Source organism: Salmo salar, chromosome ssa17 (genome assembly GCF_905237065.1).
Source record: "Salmo salar chromosome ssa17, Ssal_v3.1, whole genome shotgun sequence".
In the NCBI taxonomy this organism is placed as follows: Eukaryota; Metazoa; Chordata; class Actinopteri; order Salmoniformes; family Salmonidae; genus Salmo; species Salmo salar.
The window spans coordinates 74,400,515-74,421,103 of record NC_059458.1 but is presented as its reverse complement, the minus strand read 5'-3'; the positions used below and the strand labels follow the sequence as shown (position 1 = coordinate 74,421,103).

General features: G+C 44.4%; 1 protein-coding gene across 15 annotated transcripts in view; it reads right to left on the bottom strand.

Moving 5' to 3' along the window:
• The window catches only part of LOC106576581 (neuron navigator 3), a 416,631-nt gene that overhangs the window by 11,847 nt on the left and 384,195 nt on the right, over positions 1 to 20,589 (bottom strand). For 6 of the 15 annotated variants that reach the window (XM_045700121.1, XM_045700110.1, XM_045700114.1 and 3 more), the window contains 13 exons: positions 20,232 to 20,252; positions 19,600 to 19,623; positions 18,418 to 18,441; positions 18,098 to 18,175; positions 13,146 to 13,229; positions 11,463 to 11,574; positions 11,083 to 11,204; positions 10,841 to 10,861; positions 9,252 to 9,275; positions 8,602 to 8,774; positions 8,028 to 8,117; positions 3,536 to 3,701; positions 2,269 to 2,452 (listed from right to left, as the gene is read on the bottom strand). In XM_045700121.1, the coding sequence (XP_045556077.1) occupies positions 2,269 to 2,452; positions 3,536 to 3,701; positions 8,028 to 8,117; positions 8,602 to 8,774; positions 9,252 to 9,275; positions 10,841 to 10,861; positions 11,083 to 11,204; positions 11,463 to 11,574; positions 13,146 to 13,229; positions 18,098 to 18,175; positions 18,418 to 18,441; positions 19,600 to 19,623; positions 20,232 to 20,252 (1,123 nt within the window). The remainder of the gene's footprint in view (positions 1 to 2,268; positions 2,453 to 3,535; positions 3,702 to 8,027; positions 8,118 to 8,601; positions 8,775 to 9,251; positions 9,276 to 10,840; positions 10,862 to 11,082; positions 11,205 to 11,462; positions 11,575 to 13,145; positions 13,230 to 18,097; positions 18,176 to 18,417; positions 18,442 to 19,599; positions 19,624 to 20,231; positions 20,253 to 20,589) is intronic. The other 9 variants (XM_045700111.1, XM_045700113.1, XM_045700116.1 and 6 more) reach the window with 9 other exon arrangements.

Below are 20,589 nucleotides of genomic sequence, written 5' to 3'. Positions count from 1 at the left end.
TCTGTTCTGACGTCTGCTTGATTGATGCAGATGTTACTTCAACTTGAGGAACTCTACTTGGATAAACGTGCTGTGGTGACTCACCTTCATTCAAAAGGATTAGAACATTATCTTGAAACTGTCCGAACAGCGTGTTGGGTAACAGTAAAGATAGATCAACGCAGCGTGTTGGGTAACAGTAAAGATAGATCAACACAGCGTGTTGGGTAACAGTAAAGATAGATCAACGCAGCGTGTTGGGTAACAGTAAAGATAAATCAACGCAGCGTGTTGGGTAACAATAAAGATAGATCAACGCAGCGTGTTGGGTAACAGTAAAGATAGGTCAACGCAGCGTGTTGGGTAACAGTAAAGATAGATCAACGCAGCGTGTTGGGTAACAGTAAAGATAGATCAACGCAGCGTGTTGGGTAACAGTAAAGATAAATCAACGCAGCGTGTTGGGTAACAGTAAAGATAAATCAACGCAGCGTGTTGGGTAACAGTAAAGATAGGACAACGCAGCGTGTTGGGTAACAGTAAAGATAGATCAACGCAGCGTGTTGGGTAACAGTAAAGATAGATCAACGCAGCGTGTTGGGTAACAGTAAAGATAGGTCAACGCAGCGTGTTGGGTAACAGTAAAGATAGGACAACGCAGCGTGTTGGGTAACAGTAAAGATAGAGCAACGCAGCGTGTTGGGCAACAGTAAAGATAGGGCAACGCAGCGTGTTGGGTAACAGTAAAGATAGGGCAACGCAGCGTGTTGGGTAACAGTAAAGATAGGACAACGCAGCGTGTTGGGTAACAGTAAAGATAGGGCAACGCAGCGTGTTGGGTAACAGTAAAGATAGGGCAACGCAGCGTGTTGGGTAACAGTAAAGATAGGGCAACGCAGCGTGTTGGGTAACAGTAAAGATAGGGCAACGCAGCGTGTTGGGTAACAGTAAAGATAGGGCAACGCAGCGTGTTGGGTAACAGTAAAGATAGGGCAACGCAGCGTGTTGGGTAACAGTAAAGATAGGGCAACGCAGCGTGTTGGGTAACAGTAAAGATAGGGCAACGCAGCGTGTTGGGTAACAGTAAAGATAGGGCAACGCAGCGTGTTGGGTAACAGTAAAGATAGGACAACGCAGCGTGTTGGGTAACAGTAAAGATAGGACAACGCAGCATGTTGGGTAACAGTAAAGATAGGACAACGCAGCATGTTGGGTAACAGTAAAGATAGGACAACGCAGCATGTTGGGTAACAGTAAAGATAGGACAATGCAGCGTGTTGGGTAACAGTAAAGTTGGGCAACGCAGCGTGTTGGGTAACAATAAAGATAGATCAACACAGCGTGTTGGGTAACAGTAAAGACTTTAATACAGTGAGTGTGTCAAAGCTATTGGAGCCCCCATCCACAGAGAAGCAGTCTCAAACAATCCCCTGTGTGACACACTCCAGCTCAACTCCCTAAGAGCAAGTCCCTATCCTAAATGACTGGTCTCAAATGACAATGTAAACTGTTCAACTAAATCCTCATCCAGGAGAATATAATGTAAACTGTTCAACTAAATCATCATCCAGGAGAATATAATGTAAACTGTTCAACTAAATCATCATCCAGGAGAATATAATGTAAACTGTTCTACTAAATCATCATCCAGGAGAATATAATGTAAACTGTTCTACTAAATCATCATCCAGGAGAATATAATGTAAACTGTTCTACTAAATCATCATCCAGGAGAATATAATGTAAACTGTTCTACTAAATCATCATCCAGGAGAATATAATGTAAACTGTTCTACTAAATCATCATCCAGGAGAATATAATGTAAACTGTTCTACTGTAGAGTCACGGGGCTGTGGTGAATCACCTGACATGATGGTGTCTGTCATGGTGTAGAGTCACGGGGCTGTGGTGAATCACCTGACATGATGGTGTCTGTCATGTTGTAGAGTCACGAGGCTGTGGTGAATCACCTGACATGATGGTGTCTGTCATGTTGTACAGTCACGGGGCTGTGGTGAATCACCTGACATGATGGTGTCTGTCATGTTGTAGAGTCACGGGGCTGTGGTGAATCACCTGACATGATGGTGTCTGTCATGTTGTAGAGTCACGGGGCTGTGGTGAATCACCTGACATGATGGTGTCTGTCATGTTGTAGAGTCACGGGGCTGTGGTGAATCACCTGACATGATGGTGTCTGTCATGTTGTAGAGTCACGGGGCTGTGGTGAATCACCTGACATGATGGTGTCTGTCATGTTGTACAGTCACGGGGCTGTGGTGAATCACCTGACATGATGGTGTCTGTGATATTGAGGTTGTTGAGGGACAGGCCCAGAGATTGGCGCGAGGAGGACGAGGATGTGCTGGAGGTCTCAGAGGGCGGCCGGCCCATCTTGGCTGGCGTGACGGCTGGCGTGGTGCCTCCCGTCTTGAGCCGGTCATTTTCCGCTTTCAGCAGCTCGATCTCATTCTGCCCAGTGACAGAGAATAAACATCAGGAGGATACTCTAAATGAGACTGTCGGCGTTTCCTGACAGATGCTTTTCTAAACCATAGAAACAGAATTACCAGAATGGACATTCCCATTAGAGTCAATGTTCTGTGATGGGTGGACCAGCAACCGTATTGAGTGTCCTGTCTAGTAATTCATATTTCTATGGTTATAACTAATCATGTAGGTCTACGCCACCTGAGACAATGACGTCACCACAAATGGATGCTTTTAGAGAGCAATCCAGAAACTGAGCCCAACCTGATATAAAATAAAATAATTCTACTGAGTGGTAAGCCTATTAGAAGAATATGGAAATTTCCTTGCATTCAGACTGGCCATAGTTATCATTGTGGATCAGTATTAGCATCATTGTTGGCTGTGAGAGCCCCTTTAATCTCAACTGAGCTCTTTGTACTGGGCTGTTCACAAATCTAAATCCCAGATTAAGGGCCTGGGTAGATTATCTACACATCTGAGGAGAGAGCGCTGACTTCTCTAGTTGTTGCCGTTTTGTCATGGGAGTTGACATCAACAGCCAAGCCACTGTCCCCCCGGTCTTTGTCACGAGATGCATTGTCAGTGCTCTACCAGAAAGGTGATTGGGTGTATGGCACGGCCAGCCCCACTGACAGATAAACCTAATTAGTGGTCTGAGTGATTAAATTGTAAGTTGACCACGGTGCCATTGCGGCTTGTTGGCTTCCCCCTGAACCCCTGACCAACCCAGTCACCCCTGGCATGGCATCAAAGAGCCAGAACAATCCCCAAACACTGCATTAGCTCCCTAACTGCACAGTGTCACGGCCCACTGGCCCCTGGGAAACAGGTTTCTCTGGGTGCAACCCAATGATGTCTCCTTCCTGAAGTATTTTTTTTACAGTTTACATTATAAACAATATACATACAGATAAAACAACCGACAAGAAATTGACTGGATTAGTGTTAAACAAACAACAATATAAGGCTATATGTACAATTAGTGATTTGATATAGAAGTCAGTGCTAATTGTCATTGGTGGTCCCCCATGGTTTGGGTTGTGCATTCGTTTAGCAGGCTACCTGGTTCCTCACCTGCATACGGTTCATGGCCTCTCGGATCTGGTCCAGGTGGTGGGCGGAGCTAAGAGCCTCTAGGCGGATGTCTGTCAGCTTCAGTTCCTTCTCCCTCAGCTCGTTCTTCAGCTGCAGGATGATCTCCGCCTCCGCCTCCGTGCACTCACACAGCCTGCATGGGGTCGCACAGGGGTCACAGGGCTAGAAATACTACACACAGGGGTAGTTACACATACAGGCTACAAATACTACAAACAGGGATAGTTACACATACAGGCTAGAAATACTACAAACAGGGGTAGTTACACATACAGGCTAGAAATACTACAAACAGGGGTAGTTACACATACAGGCTAGAAATACTACAAACAGGGGTAGTTACACATATAGGCTAGAAATACTACAAACAGGGATATTTACACATATAGGCTAAAAATACTACAAACAGGAATAGTTACACATACAGGCTAGAAATACTACAAAAAGGGGTAGTTACACATACAGGCTAGAAATACTACAAACAGGGATAGTTACACACAGTACAGTACAGGCATGGGGAGCGTCCACCGAGGGAACCTCAACCCCCGAGGGAGAGAACTCGGCTGAACAGTCAAACCAAAGAGGATCCATTGGAGGCAGTAGGAAACCGTTATGGCAGACATACTTAGAAAACACACATACACATAGGTGGTATGGGGTCACACTGGGATCACGTGAGCATTGGGGATGAGTGAATCCTCCATCATAGGAATTGTTCATCTGGCATGCCAAGCAAAGACAAAGATGGTGTCTGTCTACGGTTCCAGTGTTGCTACTACTGCTACCATGTAAGTCATTCACTACTATCAAACTCTGTAGGTCACAGCTGAGTTTACGATCTGAAATGGGGAAATTGACTTCAAAACCCACACTATGAGCATCACCCTCCACGGCTAGGAAAGCCTGTCAGGGACCCTCCAAAGAAGTGAGGGCAAACCAACTAGCCAGCTGGCCCACACACAGCAGATGTGAATGAAACTAGCATGCTTCTGGCAAATGCATGGCCAGCCGAGGATATTAGCAAGATGGAGGAGCCTTCTGTACATGGCCAATTCACCAGCAGTATCAGTAAGCACGGAAATACAGTGAGGGAAAAAAGTATTTGATCCCCTGCTGATTTTGTACGTTTGCCCACTGACAAAGAAATGATCAGTCTATAATTTTAATGGTAGGTTTATTTGAACAGTGAGAGACAGAATAACAACAAAAAATCCAGAAGAACGCATGTCAAAAATGTTATAAATTGATTTGCATTTTAATGAGGGAAATAAGTATTTGACCCCTCTGCAAAACATGACTTAGTACTTGGTGGCAAAACCCTTGTTGGCAATCACAGAGGTCAGACGTTTCTTGTAGTTGGCCACCAGGTTTGCACACATCTCAGGAGGGATTTTGTCCCACTCCTCTTTGCAGATCTTCTCCAAGTCATTAATAACCTGTTTGGGCTAGGGGGGCAGTATTGAGAATTTTGGAAAAAATATGTGCCCATTTTTAACTGCCTCCTACACCAACTCAGAAGCTAGAATATGCATATTATTGTTCAGGTTTGGATAGAAAAAACCCTAAAGTTTCTAAAACTGTTTGAATGGTGTCTGTGAGTATAACAGAACTCCTATGGCAGGCAAAAACCTGACAAGGTTTCATGCAGGAAGTGGCCTGTCTGACAAGGAGTCGTGCGTCTTGCATCTGTTTATTGAAGAGTAAGGATCTTAGCTGTAACGTGACAATTCCCAGGGCTCCAATAGGCTCTCAGAACCCGGGAAAAACCTGAACGATGACGAGGCAGCCTCTGGCTGAAACAGATTATCGCCTTATCCAAGTGGCCGATCAGAGGACCATTGAATGAGGCGCGTGCACGATTCGCCCCCGTGGAGAAATTTCATTCGGCTGTTTAGCTTATTGCAGATTCCCGGTCGGAATATTATCGCTTTTCTACGAGATAAATGGCATAAAAATGGTTTTAAACAGCGGTTGACATGCTTCGAAGTACGGTAATGGAATATTTAGACATTTTTTGTCACGCCATGCGCCATGCGCACGACCGTTATTTACCATTCGTATAGTGTCTAGAACGCACGAACAAAACAGAGGATATTTGGATATAACGATGGATTATTTGGGACCAAACCTACATTTGTTATTGAAGTAGAAGTCCTGGGAGTGCATTCTGACGAAGAACAGGAAAGGTAAGAACATTTTTCTTATAGGAAATAGGATTTTGGTGAAGGCTAATCTTGCCGGGTGTCTAAATAGCTAGCCGTGATGGCTGGGCTATGTACTTAGTATATTGCAAAATGTGCTTAATCCGAAAAGCTATTTTAAAATCGGACATATCGAGTGCATAGAGGAGTAATGTATCTATAATTCTTAAAATAATTGTTATGCTTTTTGTGAACGTTTATCGTGAGTAATTTAGCAAACTGTTAGTAAATTCCCCGGAAGTTTGCGGGGGTATGCTTTTTCTGAACGTCACATGCTAATGTAAAAAGCTGTTTTTTGATATAAATATGAACTTGATTGAACAGACATGCATGTATTGTATAACATAATGTCCTAGGTGTGTCATCTGATGAAGATCATAAAAGGTTAGTGCTGCATTTAGCTGTGGTTTGGGTTTTTGTGACATTATATGCTAGCTTGAAAAAATGGGTGTCTGATTATTTCTGGCTGGGCACTCTCCTGACATAATCTAATGTTTTGCTTTCGTTGTAAAGCCTTTTTGAAATCGGACAGTGTGGTTAGATTAAGGAGAGTCTTGTCTTTAAATAGCTGTAAAATAGTCATATGTTTGAGAAATTGAAGTAATAGTATTTCAAACGATTCAAAAATCGCGCCACTGAATTCAGGTGGCTGTTACGTAGGTGGGACGAATTCGTCCCGCCTTGCCCATAGAGGTTAAGGTTTCAAGGCTGATGTTTGGCAACTCGAACCTTCAGCTCCCTCCACAGATTTTCTATGAGATTAAGGTCTGGAGACTGGCTAGGCCACTCCAGGACCTTAATGTGCTTCTTCTTGAGCCACTCCTTTGTTGCCTTGGCCGTGTGTTTTGGGTCATTGTCATGCTGGAATACCCATCCACGACCCATTTTCAATGCCCTGGCTGAGGGAAGGAGGTTCTCACCCAAGATTTGACGGTACATGGCCCCGTCCATCGTCCCTTTGATGCGGTGAAGTTGTCCTGTCCCCTTAGCAGAAAACACCCCGAAAGCATGTTTCCACCTCCATGTTTGACGGTGGGGATGGTGTTCTTGGGGTCATAGGCAGCATTCCTCCTCCTCCAAACACGGCGAGTTAAGTTGATGCCAAAGAGCTCAATTTTGGTCTTATCTGACCACAACATTTTCACCCAGTTGTCCTCTGAATCATTCAGATGTTCATTGGCAAACTTCAGACGGGCATGTATATGTGCTTTCTTGAGCAGGGGGACCTTGCGGGCGCTGCAGGATTTCAGCCCTTCACGGCGTAGTGTGTTACCAATTGTTTTCTTGGTGACTATGGTCCCAGCTGCCTTGAGATCATTGACAAGATCCTCCCGTGTAGTTCTGGGCTGGTTCCTCACCGTTCTCATGATCATTGCAACTCCACAAGGTGAGATCTTGCATGGAGCCCCAGGCCGAGGGATATTGACAGTTATTTTGTGTTTCTTCCATTTGCGAATAATCGCACCAACTGTTATCACCTTCTCACCAAGCTGCTTGGCGATGGTCTTGTAGCCCATTCCAGCCTTGTGTAGGTCTACAATCTTGTCCCTGACATCCTTGGAGAGCTCTTTGGTCTTGGCCATGGTGGAGAGTTTGGAATCTGATTGATTGCTTCTGTGGATAGGTGTCTTTTATACAGGTAACAAGCTGAGATTAGGAGCACTCCCTTTAAGAGTGTGCTCCTAATCTCAGCTCGTTACCTGTATAAAAGACACCTGGGAGCTCAGAAATCTTTCTGATTGAGAGGTGGTCAAATACTTATTTCCCTCATTAAAATGTAAATAAATGTCTAACATTTTTGACATGCGTTTTTCTGGATTCTTTTGTTGTTATTCTGTCTTTCACTGTTCAAATAAACCTACCATTAAAATTATAGGCTGATCATTTCTTTGTCAGTGGGCAAACGTACAAAATCAGCAGGGGATCAAATACTTTTTCCCCTCACTGTATAATATAATCTCCCATGACTGCTACAGGTGATTTTAATATTTGTGTACACGGCTCACATTCTGGTGCATTATATTTTTGTGTCGTGGCCTGATTGGGGCCCTTTGTGAGAGAAAGTTTACGTCCCAAAGAGCACCCTATTCCCTACATAGTGCACCACTTTTGACCAGAGCCCTATGGGTCCTAGAGTGCACAATATAGGAACTAACGTGCCATTTGGGAGCCACCCAAAAAGATAAAAGCAGGCTGAGTTAAGATGATGAAAGCCCCTCACACCCCCAACAGCGAGCCAGCCACACACTGCCTGTTACCGAGATCTGTGCTTGTAGACCACATGACCGTTTAGCCTTCTCTTTGACTTCCAAATGGGGAGGGGCTTGCTATCACAAACGCACTTGTTACTGGACAGATAGACATATGAAATGGAGAAACAAGGTGAACAAGAAGAGACATAAAAAAAAGACTGGGTGAATTCAGAAGAAAAACAACATTTGTGCCAAGAAATGGAAGACGCTGAAGTATGTGTTGTATGTAGATTGGGATGTAGCCTGTGTGTAATAATAATAATAATAATGAGGTGGGTGATTATATTTGTCCTGTTTCACACATGTACAAGTGTGTATTCATACATGTGTTAATTAGAAATGTGTTTTTTGCATATCCCAACTCCCCCTGAGACATCCTCGGGGGGTAGGGTCACGTCCAGGGTCAGCCATGATCAACGGTGACCCTGGGGCAATTAGGGTTAAGTGCCTTGCACAAGGGAAAATCGACAGATTCTTCACCTTGTCGGCTCGCGGATTCGAACTAGCGACCTTTCGGTTACTGGCCCAACGCTCTAACCGCTAGGCAATCTGCCAAGTGTGTATATTACAGTATACTCACTCTGTGGTGGAGGCTGAGGAGAGTAGTGTTGGGAAGCTGTCCTGTCTGTTAGCATGCTGTAGCTTGGGCGAGGACGGCAGCGATGAGTCCGTCATCTCTTCGATGTCATCGTGGGGAGACTGAGGCTTGTTGCCCTTCTTCTTACTGAACGCCTGCTTGAACGAGCTCCGCAACTGCAAGAGAAACACCAAAACGTCAACATCGCCCATCTCTCCAACTTAACGGACATAATTTCCTGTCGGGCCAAGTCAGTGCTGTTCTTAGGCAACAGTCACCATCTGAGAGAGAGGGAACGCAAGGCAACTCAATCAAGGGCGACTGTATGGAGGAGGAATGCAGGGAGGAGCCAGACTGTATGGAGGAGGAATGAGGAATGCAGGGGAGGAGCCAGACTGGAGGAATGAGGAATGCAGGGAGGAGCCAGACTGTATGGAGGAGGAATGAGGAATGCAGGGGAGGAGCCAGACTTTTTAAGGTCCTGGAACTAGAAACAAACAGGCAGTCAAAATGGAGGAAGAGGAGAGGGGGGCTGTTTCCATGCCGAACAGTTGTAGAAGGGGAAAACGTTGAGGAACTGAGGAGGAAAGGAGAGGAGGAAGAGGAGGAAGTCACCACAGCATACGAACGGTAGATGCTTTAGTGCAACTAACCTGTGCTGGGATGGAATCAGCCACCTGAGGATAGAACAATCACTACTGTTATCACAAGGACACGCCGCTCCACTGACCCACAAATCATCACTACTGTATTACCGCTAAGGCCACCATTATCTTTAAAGGGGAAATCTGAGATTGGTACATCCATTTTTATACTTTCAAATGAATGATATATATATATTGATTTTTGAAGAATATAGCTTATAAATACCTAATGAGCTTTGTTCAACTGTCATACCCCAAAATACTTCCCTTGCCCCTTTAAAACTCCATTTAACTGGCAATTAGTTCCTGAGGTCTGAGGCATTTGCATTTTGGCACTCAGAGCTGAGCTGCCTCATATCTCTAGGTTCCCTTGTTAGGAGGAGGAGCCCTAGCACAATCACATCATTTTCAGTGCGACTGGAGCCTTTCCCCCCATGTCAAAGAACATCTGGAGCCACAATGGAGCCGGCAGTAGGAGACATTTTGTTTCCTGTACAAGTTGAAGAATGGATCCAGGGAGGGGAAACTGCACTTGATGTGTGTGTGTGTTCTTGTGTGTGTGTGTGCCCATGTCCCGCTCCCTGCTGTTAGCGATGCCCTCTTCAGCCAGATCACAGGCTCTTCATTAACCTCTGAGCTACACACTCCCAGTGTTTCAGGCCACAGGGGCACAGAGGCAGAATTTATATGCAAATTCATATGAATAGCTGCATAGATTTTTATTTATGAGCATGTGTTGAGCTTTTCTCTGGCTCAGAGTCTGGGAAGGATTGGGAAAGAGAATTGAGCAGTTGTAAAGATGCTGGTCGTACTCCTTGACGAACATTTAGCAGTTCATCATGGTCTGTTTCCCAGAAGAGATAGTATGGAGGTCAGATTGTATACTCTTCAAGTGGGGTTGTCTTCTGTACCGAATCTTATTATAAGAATGTATGAGTAATTATTGAATGTAATGAAAAATTATTCAGAGGGTCCTCGCAAATAGTAGTCATTAACCAGCAGGAAACTGTATTACCGGCAGAAAAACACAAGGTCGAGGGAGGATTTACAAAAACATGGATTTTGAATGAATGCATTTCTGAAATAGGGTGTGTCATATTTTCTCCATGGGAGGCAGAAGTGTAACTGCACACAGATGGAGAGGGGAAAGAAGCTTAACATTACTAGGAGAGATGGACTGTACGCTTAATCAAGGGGTACACTGACTGGGGGACTTAAGGCAACTAAGCGGGACAGCACTGATTCATGCTCAAATAAGTATCCGTCCCTTTCGGGTAAATGGACCACATTAGGCACTATTTGAAATAGTGAATTAAGCCTTTATTTGGTATTATTAACACATTTTATTAGGCCTTTATTTAGTGTTTTCTTCTTTACACATGAATGAGTACAGGAAACACTGAATGAAGGACTAACGACTGGCTAATACTATAGAATAAAGGTCCCATTTATCTACTTATATACACAATTATACACTTAGGAAATGAGTGCCCAATATGTGATCCTTGTACAAAAGTGTTACCCCTCTCTATCTCTTTATCTCACAGTCATTCACTCTGTCATAGACATGCGAGAGGATGGGGGAGTTTCATATTCACCTTGTTGCCTCTCTCCTTTCCCTGGCAGAGGGTTAGGGTTAGGGAGAGCGTGAGAAAAGGGAGTGGAATTACAAGTCACAGTTATGACAATGTATGACTTCTCAGTAGAAAGGAGTGTGAGACTGGCATGGTTTAGATGGCTCAGAGGTTAGAGTGAAGTGCACTGCATGGAGACGTCTATACGAGCCAAGAAACCCTCCTCCTCTCCTTCTCCCATGGGATTTCTTCACTCACTAACTTACCCAGCTCTTCTTCTTCTTCTTCTTGTCCTCTAGGTCTTTGGCGCTGCCCAGGGACGAGTGACTGGCTGCACTGTTGATGCTGGACATGCTCTCCGACGAGTGTTGCCGCCTAATCCGCAGGTCTGGAAGCACAAGACAACCCGCTTTTTTAGTACCTACCCAGTCTAACTCCCAAGCGCCAGGTGTTTGAGATCAACTTTCAAAGAGGGTGAACTTTCTAGAGTGGTGTATGGCTGCTCTGAACATTCTAGAGTGGTGTATGGCTGCTCTCATGAGTAAAGAGGGACAGAGTTTGAAATGTGTGGGTCGATCAAGAGGAAGAGGTGCGGTTCTTGCCCACACTAAAGCGCATATGGAGGGTTCTCCTCAGGCGGTGCTACCTTTGTGTAGGTGGTCGGGGCCGTTGAGGGCCACTTGGATGGCTGTCTGGGCGTCTGTGTTCTGGGCTTTCAGCGCCTCGATGGTCTCTCTCAGCTCAGCCAGCTCCGACTCCTGAGGGAAGAGAAGCAGCTCCACAGATCAACCTCCACAGCACCACCACACCACAGACAATACCAATCTGCACAATTGAAAACAATGGCAGAATGTGCTTGATTATAGATATACTGCAGAAACACCATTTGGAGTCCCAAAAAAATAACAAATGTGCTTTAGGTGGATCTTGAATAGACCTTTTTGTTCACTAACCCTGTTGAAAGAGAAACATCTTGTTTTCTGCCTCTAAATCTCTAACGGCCTACCCTTCATTTCGGCCAGGGGCACCATTCTCTCAATTCTCAATCCAAAATTCAATGACAGTCGTACGATAACTCAGTCAAATATTCCTGCCTCAAAAGCACACAGAGATAGGCCATAAGCAGGTTTAAGAAGATAAGGTTTGGCAATAGAGTTTTACCCTCCGCCCCAACTGCTTGGATAAAACCTACACGGCGCCGCTCCTCTCTATTAAACCCACATGATTAGATATAACGCAACAGCGCTCCAATTCCCCCAAAACCACTGTGGGCTTGTGATAGGGTTTCAGTCTTAATTAAAAGTTGGGATGGCACAGGCGGCTTGCTTAACAAAGACGTCCCTCTAGAATCTCTTGTTTAATTTATCCAGGATTAGGGCTGCCACAGCTCGTCAATGTTATCAGTAGGGTTTCCACGAACAGGCGGACAGGCGGAAACGCTCCCGTTTCATCACAAGGACGGTTTTACATTTACAACACACGCACCATTCTTTCACTGATCCTGGTTTTAGAGCTCGATGACGTTACCCTATCTGGGTTCTTCTCCCAGACCCTAATCCCACTCAAGTGCTGCCAATTACGAACCGTAACAAACACCTCTGTCATCTCTAATGTGGTCTGATATCTGTCTATGAGTATAGCATCATTCAGTACACGCCCCTGAAGAAATAACTCTGCAGAGTATGGAGCAAAACCAATGTCCTGGATTAGGATACATATGTGACAAGTTTCATCTTAAAGTAAAAGGGGAAAAGGTCCCACACTAAACTTAACGGAAAACCACCCAAAAACTATCTTCTGGTATTTGTTTCATTAGTCCATTGTTGACATAGTCCCAAAATGTTTTGCATGTCAGCAATCAAGTAGTGAAGATAGTTAACTTTAAAAATACAGAAATTATCCCAGCATCATGCGTTTTGCATCATATGACAATGGACTAATGAAACAAAATACCAAAAGACAGTTTTTTGGGTGGAATTGTCCTTTAACATAGCATCTAACGTAATGAAGCCTTCATCAATAGGTCTATATAGAAATCATTCATAAGAAAATGTCATGCTGTATAAAGCGTGGTAAATGTGGCACGGGCACAACACAGGATGATTATAAATGATTTAGGGTACGTTATGTAGTGCTTATGAAGACCTTATGAATGCTCTAACACACTTCTATAAGTTACTGTTATTGTAAAGTGTAAAGGACCATGGATTAACAGTGATATGCACAAACAGGCAGACTTCTCAGAGACAATGAAACACTAAAGCCGCGACTTCATACATGAGAAGGTATCTGGAAGCGGTGGGCCGCAGCAACAGAAAAAGGCATGTACCTTTTGCTCAGCTGTCATGGTGAGGCTCGTTAGGCGACAGGTCATGTTCCCCAGGCTCTTCTCAAAGGCTGCCACCAGGTGAGCCTGCCAACACAGAGGTCAAAGTTCAACACAGACAACAAAACACTGGACGGGTCATTAAAGTAGGCATAAAGAGAAAACGTTAAATTTGCACATTTTCTGTCACATTTTCCTGAAGTCCTATAAATATACCATTCTCTGTAGGTGGAACAATCTCTAACCAGGTGGATTCAAGATGATCCACAAACACACATTGAGCACACAGTGTGGAAAATCCATCGTTAGATAGACCCTTAAAGATGTAGAAGAAGAATCGACGCGACCTGAGGGTGTAGGCTATTTTTCTCTCGCCCTCTTCATGTTCCCTCGTGTTTCTCATGAGTCATCACTCTCCCCAGGGACCCTCAGCTCTGATAGACTGAGTCAAGTCATCCCTCTGTTGAACCACCAGCGCTGACTGACTGGCTGGACGATCATGTTTATTTCTGTATCTGAACCAAAACACTAGGAACATTCCCCCTAGTTACAGCTTGCACTTTACCATGGCAACGCTGAGCCTGCTGCATGCTAACCACTCCCCCTCTGGTCCAGGGTGATAACTTGTGGGTTATGAATTGGAAGTTAACATGAGGAGGTCCAAAGAAGACATGCCGTAGAGAACTTGTGCTACAGAAGAAGTGGTAGCTACACCACGTCTGCTCTTCTGAAAGCTGTGAACCTTCACTTTCTCTGAAGACAACAGCAGCAGCAACAACAACATCCATGATTAGGACTGATTTTCACAGCCAACTGGTGATTTGAACATGCACAAAAACACAGCTGAACCCAGACCTAAAGCAAAGTGAAAAGTGGGCATATCTTCTTGTACACAGGTCAGGGAAGGTTTAGCATTGCTTTAACGGTGCCTGAGTTATTTTTTCACCTGAAGAAACACCGGCGACAAACTGAAGGGTGCCAAATGTTTAGCAGCATGACCCCACCTGCTGCACTGAGCCTGATGGAAGTAAAGCTCCATGAAAATAGGATAGCACCATGAGGGATAGTGTGTGTGTGTGTGTGTGTGTGTGTGTGTGTGGGGGGGTGATAAGTCTTCACCTAAAAGAAATACAAGAATAGTAATTGTGTGTGTGCATGTGTGTGACAGAGAGAGAAACAGACAGAACAGTGTGAGCTCACACCCACGCACCTCCACAGCATGGAGCCTCAGACACCTGTCAGGACCAGTGAGTCACACAGAGCCAGGCAGCGTGCCCACAGATAAGAAAATCTCAGCTCAGCAGGGCGGAGGAGTAGCAACACAGTAATCACAGTCCTACACCAATAAGCCAACACCACCATATTGGTCCTCTTCTCTCCTCTCTGGCTGAATTGCATATAACCTTTGCAAAATGTCATCCGTCCAATCCATCAGCCCCCTCCATCATGTGACATACACCCACTGCGGCTGCCCACCTGTCCGCCCTGTGGGTAGGGCTGTGAAGCTTCCCACGCATCCCGCGGCTGGCCTTTGGCCTTGCGACCCCTGCCCTGGGGCCTCTGCTGGGAGCCGGGGTAGTGGTTGAGGGGTGGCCAGACCAGCGAACCGGCCAGAGAGCTGCCCCTACTACTACTGCTGCTGCCCAGTGTCGACGCCATCCTCAGAGCCCTCTCTGCTCTACCCATCCACACTCACTCACACACAGCAGCATGACTACTGTAGAACAAGCCAGCACAGACGGCTAGATATACTAATTCCCAAATCCCCAAAGAGAAAGGCACAAAAAGAGGTAGAGGGGAGGGGATAAGAGGGAGAGGGAGGGCAATCTAGAGAGGAGAGAAAGGAGTGAGAGAGGGAAAGGAGTGAGAGAGGGAAAGGAATGAGAGAGGGAAAGGAAACAGAGAGAGTGATGGAAGGTGAAGGAAGGAGAATTAGGGTAAGGTTGGTAGGTAAGTAGAGCGCAGAGATATAAACCCACCTCTTAAACCCACTTTAATGACGGCCAAGGCAAGGAATGGAATCTCTTCTGATGAGAAAATAAAAACCTCACAGTACAATACCAAGACGCTTCTACAACGCTTGTTCTTTTTAATCCTTTTTCCAGGATGCTGGTTTTTCTCATTCGACTTTGTTCTAATCAAAGAAAACCCAAACAAACATGAAATAGATTGACATGGACGTGGGAGAGCTTCTCTAACCATATGTGACTACACACATACAACTGTCTGCCTGATGTGGTGGCCATTTTAGCTACAAATCAGGCCAGACTGACCTGCTAGGAGCATGCTGAATGTGACACAACGAATAGTCCTTTATTAAAAATATTCCTTATTCCAAAAAGGTCAAAATATTCATTTCCATGTTAACATATTACAAAGACAGTGAGCAGATACAGTAAATGAACGTCTTCCATACAGTACATTAGTGTCCCGTATAGCTCAGCTGGTGGAGCACAGCGCTTGCAACTCCAGGGTTGCGGGTTTGATTCCCACAGGGGACAAGTCGGAAAATGTATGCACACTACTGTAAGTCGCTCTGGATAAGAGCGTCTGCTAAACGACTGAAATGGAAATGTGATTAGGGTCAATCTACGATGATGTCAATCAGCAGACACCACACTCACAGCTCTTCTCATTCGTTCAATGACAAAACAGTGCCTCGCTCTAAGTGGGATTTATATTTAATCAGCCATTCAAGAGAACATGACTGCAAACAAACAGTATGCACCTGCTGAAGATGCAGTATCTCATGGGCCATGAAGCTTGGGTACCAGACACCATCTGGTACCAGACACCATCCGGTACCAGAGAGAGTGTATGGTTCTGGCGGGGATGACATTTCGACTATGACACCCACTACTGGAACAGATTGGGATCAGGAGCCCAGGAAAGGCATGAGTTGAATTGTATATTCAAGGGATTTTCTTTATTTTTACTATATTCTACATTGTAGAATGTATACATATAATGAAGACATCAAAACTATGAAATAAGACATATTGAATCATGTAGTAACCAGTTTCTTCAAAGTAGCCACCCTTTGCCTTGATGACAGCTTTGTACACTCTTGGCATGGGTGGGCATAGGCCTACCCACTGGGGAACCAGGCCCAGCCAATCAGAATGAGTTTTACCCCACAAAAGGGCTTTATTACAGACAGAAATACTCCTCAGTTTCATTAGATGTCCGGGTGGCTGGTTTCAGACAATTCCGCAGGTGAATAAGCCAGATGTGGAGGTCCTGGGCTGGCGTGGTTACACGTGGTCTGCGGTTGTGAAGCCGGTTGGACGTGCTGCCAAATTCTCTAAAACGACGTTGGAGGCAATGTATAGTAGAGAAATGAACGTTCAATTCTCTGGCAACAGCTCTGGTGGATATTCCTACAGTCAACATGCCAATTGCACGCTCCCTCAAAACTTTCAAAAGTTTGGGGTAACTTAGAAATGTCTCTGTTTTTGAAAGAAAAGCATATTTTTTGTCCATTAAAGTAACATCAAATTTTTCAGAAATACAGTGTAGACATAGTTAATGTTGTAAATGACTATTGTAGCTGGAAACGGCTGATTTTTAGTGGAATATCTACATAGGCGTACAGAGGCCCATTATCAGCAACCATCACTCCTGTGTTCCAATGGCACGTTGTGTTAGCTAATCCAAGTTTATCATTTTAAAAAGCTAAAAAGGTTTTCAGCTGTGCTAACATAATTGCAAAAGGGTTTTCTAATGATCAATTAGCCTTTTAAAATGATAAACTTAGATTAGCTAATACAACGTGCCATTGGTACACAGGAGTGATGGTTGCTGATAATGGGCCTCTGTACACCTACGTAGATATTCCATTAAAGAAAATAGTCAGTTTCCAGCTACAATAGTCATTTACAACATTAACTATGTCTACACTGTATTTCTGATCAATTTGATGTTATTTTAATGGACGAAAAATGTGCTTTTCTTTCAAAAACAAGGCATTGTATTGTGTGACAAAACTGCTCATTTTAGAGTGGCCTTTTATTGTCCCCAGCACAAGGTGCACCTGTGTAATGATTATGCAGTTTAATCAACTTCTTGATATGCCACACCTGTCAGGTGGATGGATTATCTTGGCAAAGGAAAAGTGCCCACTAATGGGGATTTAAACAGATTTGTGCACTAAATTCGAGAGAAATAAGCTATTTGTGCATGTGGAAAATGTCTGGGATCTTTTATTTCAGCTCATGAAACATGGGACCAACACCGATGCATTTATATTTCTGTTCAGTATATATACACAAAGGCATCTAAAAAAAACTTTCTCAGAAATTAAACAATGCAACTTTTCTACAAAGACATCTGGGGTCTGTATGAGTCACACAGTGAACACAAAAGCTAGTTGGAAGTTTCTTGGCAGTGTGGTGCCTTAGTGCCTGGAGATGTATAACTCCTCGATCAAAGCCAGAGACCCTGGTGAAGACCCTGTCAGCCTCGCACTTGATCAGACGCTTCACGCAGGGCCCAGCACAGAGAGAGACAGGAGCGCCAATCTCTCCACAGAGACCTGACAGGCTTTGGGTTCCCAGGGTTCTCTCTCACTCTGTATAATACACTTCCTCCCTCCAAACTGGGCTCACAAGCCCCCTCTTTCCCCCCCCTCTCTGTTTTGTTGAATCTGCATGTTCTTGCTAGGCCGCTCTATATTGCTGCCCCACTGGATGAGGCTCGCTTCGCAGGACAATTCCCGGTAAACAAGCCGTGTTCGAAAAAAACAACAACCCAGACTTCAAAACATTTCATCAGAAGCTTAAGAAACCTTTGAGTCAGAGAGAGAAAGGGAATTAGTGGGTGTCTAGACTGATTTACATTCAAGGGTTTGGCAAAGGCAGAGTTTCCCCCAAACCTCTCTGACATGCTAGGATGCAAATGAACCACGACGCAGACGTTTTGACTGCTCAGTGTTTGTTGAAGTAAGAGGCACTTACATTGGCAGACAGCTGAGATGTGAGGGTCGCAACCTTTTCCTGGGAGGCGTCCAACTCTCGTCGCAGCTTCCTGATTTGCTGTTTGGGTGGGGAAAAATGAACAGATTACCATGACGATCACATCTCTCCTAAAAAAACAGGACTGATTGAAAATACAACAGAGCATGCCTATCTTCCGATTCCATCCCTTTAAAAGCAAATCCAAATCTGGTGTACCAGCTGCCTAGTAAACATCCATTTGAAAACATGTAAAGTCTGTCTCATTGCCACAGTATAAAACAATGGGGTGAATGTAAGTGTGAAGGTAAGTGGGGGATTACCGTGGTATTTTGGCCTGTTTGACCCTTGATTGAAAAGAGAAGAATACAATTAACTCTATGATGCATGCTTAGTCCAAACAGAAGATATGGTGAGAGAGATATCTGTTATGATGATGACAAAGCAGCATGTTTCCTCACGGTTAGCAGTTTAAGCCATTAGCCAATAAGGAAAAAGGCAATCTCTCACACATAAACAACAGTACAGTCATGGACAAATTAGCCAATAAAAGGGGAAAAAGTGCACAAGCATCTAAACACATTAGGGTAGTTGTCACTTTGGTAACACTTTCTTTAAACCTGACTGGTATAATGCATTTTTTTCTAACAAGTAATAAAGCATTATACCTGTGGGCTTTAACTAACGTGTTAATGTAGGGTGCAAACAGAAACAGAAAGTCATTGTAATGAAAGAAAAGCCAGTGATAACTGAATAGGGTGTGAAGTGAAACCACTGAGAAGGATAAAGAGTAGGATGTATTAATGATGTTTGTCCATGACTGTCAGTATGACATGTGGTAAAGCTCATGTCAAAGTGCTGTTTGGTTATATTGAAATGCCTGGTTGTTTAAAAGACTGGCCAATGACAAGCAATGCACCATAGGGTCAAAGAGATTTGACTTGGACACCAAGTCCAAGGTTATATACACAAGTTTTATGCTCAGGTCCGCCACTGATAGGCCAGAACCTGATTTTGGACGAAGTGGATACATACATCACTGCTCGTGCTTTGATTGTTATCTTTCATTATGGAGACCTGACCAGACCAGACGGACAGACAGACAGACAGACAGACTGACCAGACCGACAGACAGACAGAGAGACTGACCAGACCAGACAGACCAGACCAGACAGACAGACAAACCAGACAGACCAGAGAGACAGACTAGAGAGACAAACAGAGAGACTGACCAGTCAGACCAGACAGACCAGAGAGACAGACAGACAGACAGACCAGACAGACAGACAGGACAGACAGACCAGATCAGACAGACAGACAGACAGACAGACCAGAGAGACAGACCAGAGAGACAAACAGGACAGACAGACCAGATCAGATCAGACAGACAGACCAGATCAGACAGACAGACAGATCAGACGACCAGACAGAGATTAGATAGACCAGACAGAGACCAGACAGACAGACAGGAGACATTTCGTCCCTCACCAAGCCAAGCCTCTTACCTCAGAATGTGCCTTTTCCTCTGTCTGTTTGGGAGAGAAGACATGTCGTTAAGATGTGCAGGAATAAGCCACGTTGTATGAACAATGATTCACTTCTGACAGCTTCTTTATGGATGCAATGAATGCCCATTGTCATAATGAGTAGATCATTGGGGTTGAGCTTTTGATGGAGTATGATGCAGGAGCCAAAAGGCCATAGATGACGCCCGGAAGTGAAAGCAAATGCTAAGGCAGCTCTTAACGCATCAAATTAAATCAAATCAAATGTTATTGGTCACATACACATATTTAGCAGATGTTATTGCGTGTGTTGGGAAATCGTTGACTGTGGTGTCATTTCAAGTCAGGTCTGACTGTACTAAGAACTTACAGAACGTTTGATTTTGGCCAATCAAGTCATATGTAATCGATGTGGCAGGGATAATTAACATATTACATTGTATGTATGTATTGCAATATATACACACTGGTAACATTGCACACAAGTAACATTGGTTGTTTTTTTTCACACCAACCAAAAACCTGTGTGAACATCTGCCACATTCAACCAGCATCAGAGCATGTGGTGGGCATACAAACACGTTGTCTGTGTGGTGTGGAGAGATCATAGCTGACAGCATCATAGTCTTTACCTTGGCCAGAAAGGAAAGAACCTGGAAGTAAGAAAACGTGGGTTCAAGCTGCTGCAATGGGAAACCATGGCAACCCAACACTTTGCACTGCCCTGAAAACAGGGTGCCAAACTTTTGTGTAAGCCAAGCATTCTCATTGGTTATCATCTATGGCCTTTTGATTGACATCTATATGTTTTGTCTATCTTTATATTGTTGGGCTGAATGATTGGTGTTGTAATGACTTTGGGAAAATGTGTCATGATACTTTTATCATAGTGTTCTTCGTAGGAGATTTTAATAAAATTGCTCTTTGTCAGTCGTGTTTATCAGGGTCGTGCTCATTAGGGCGCATCGCAGCAAAACGCTTTGCAACGGA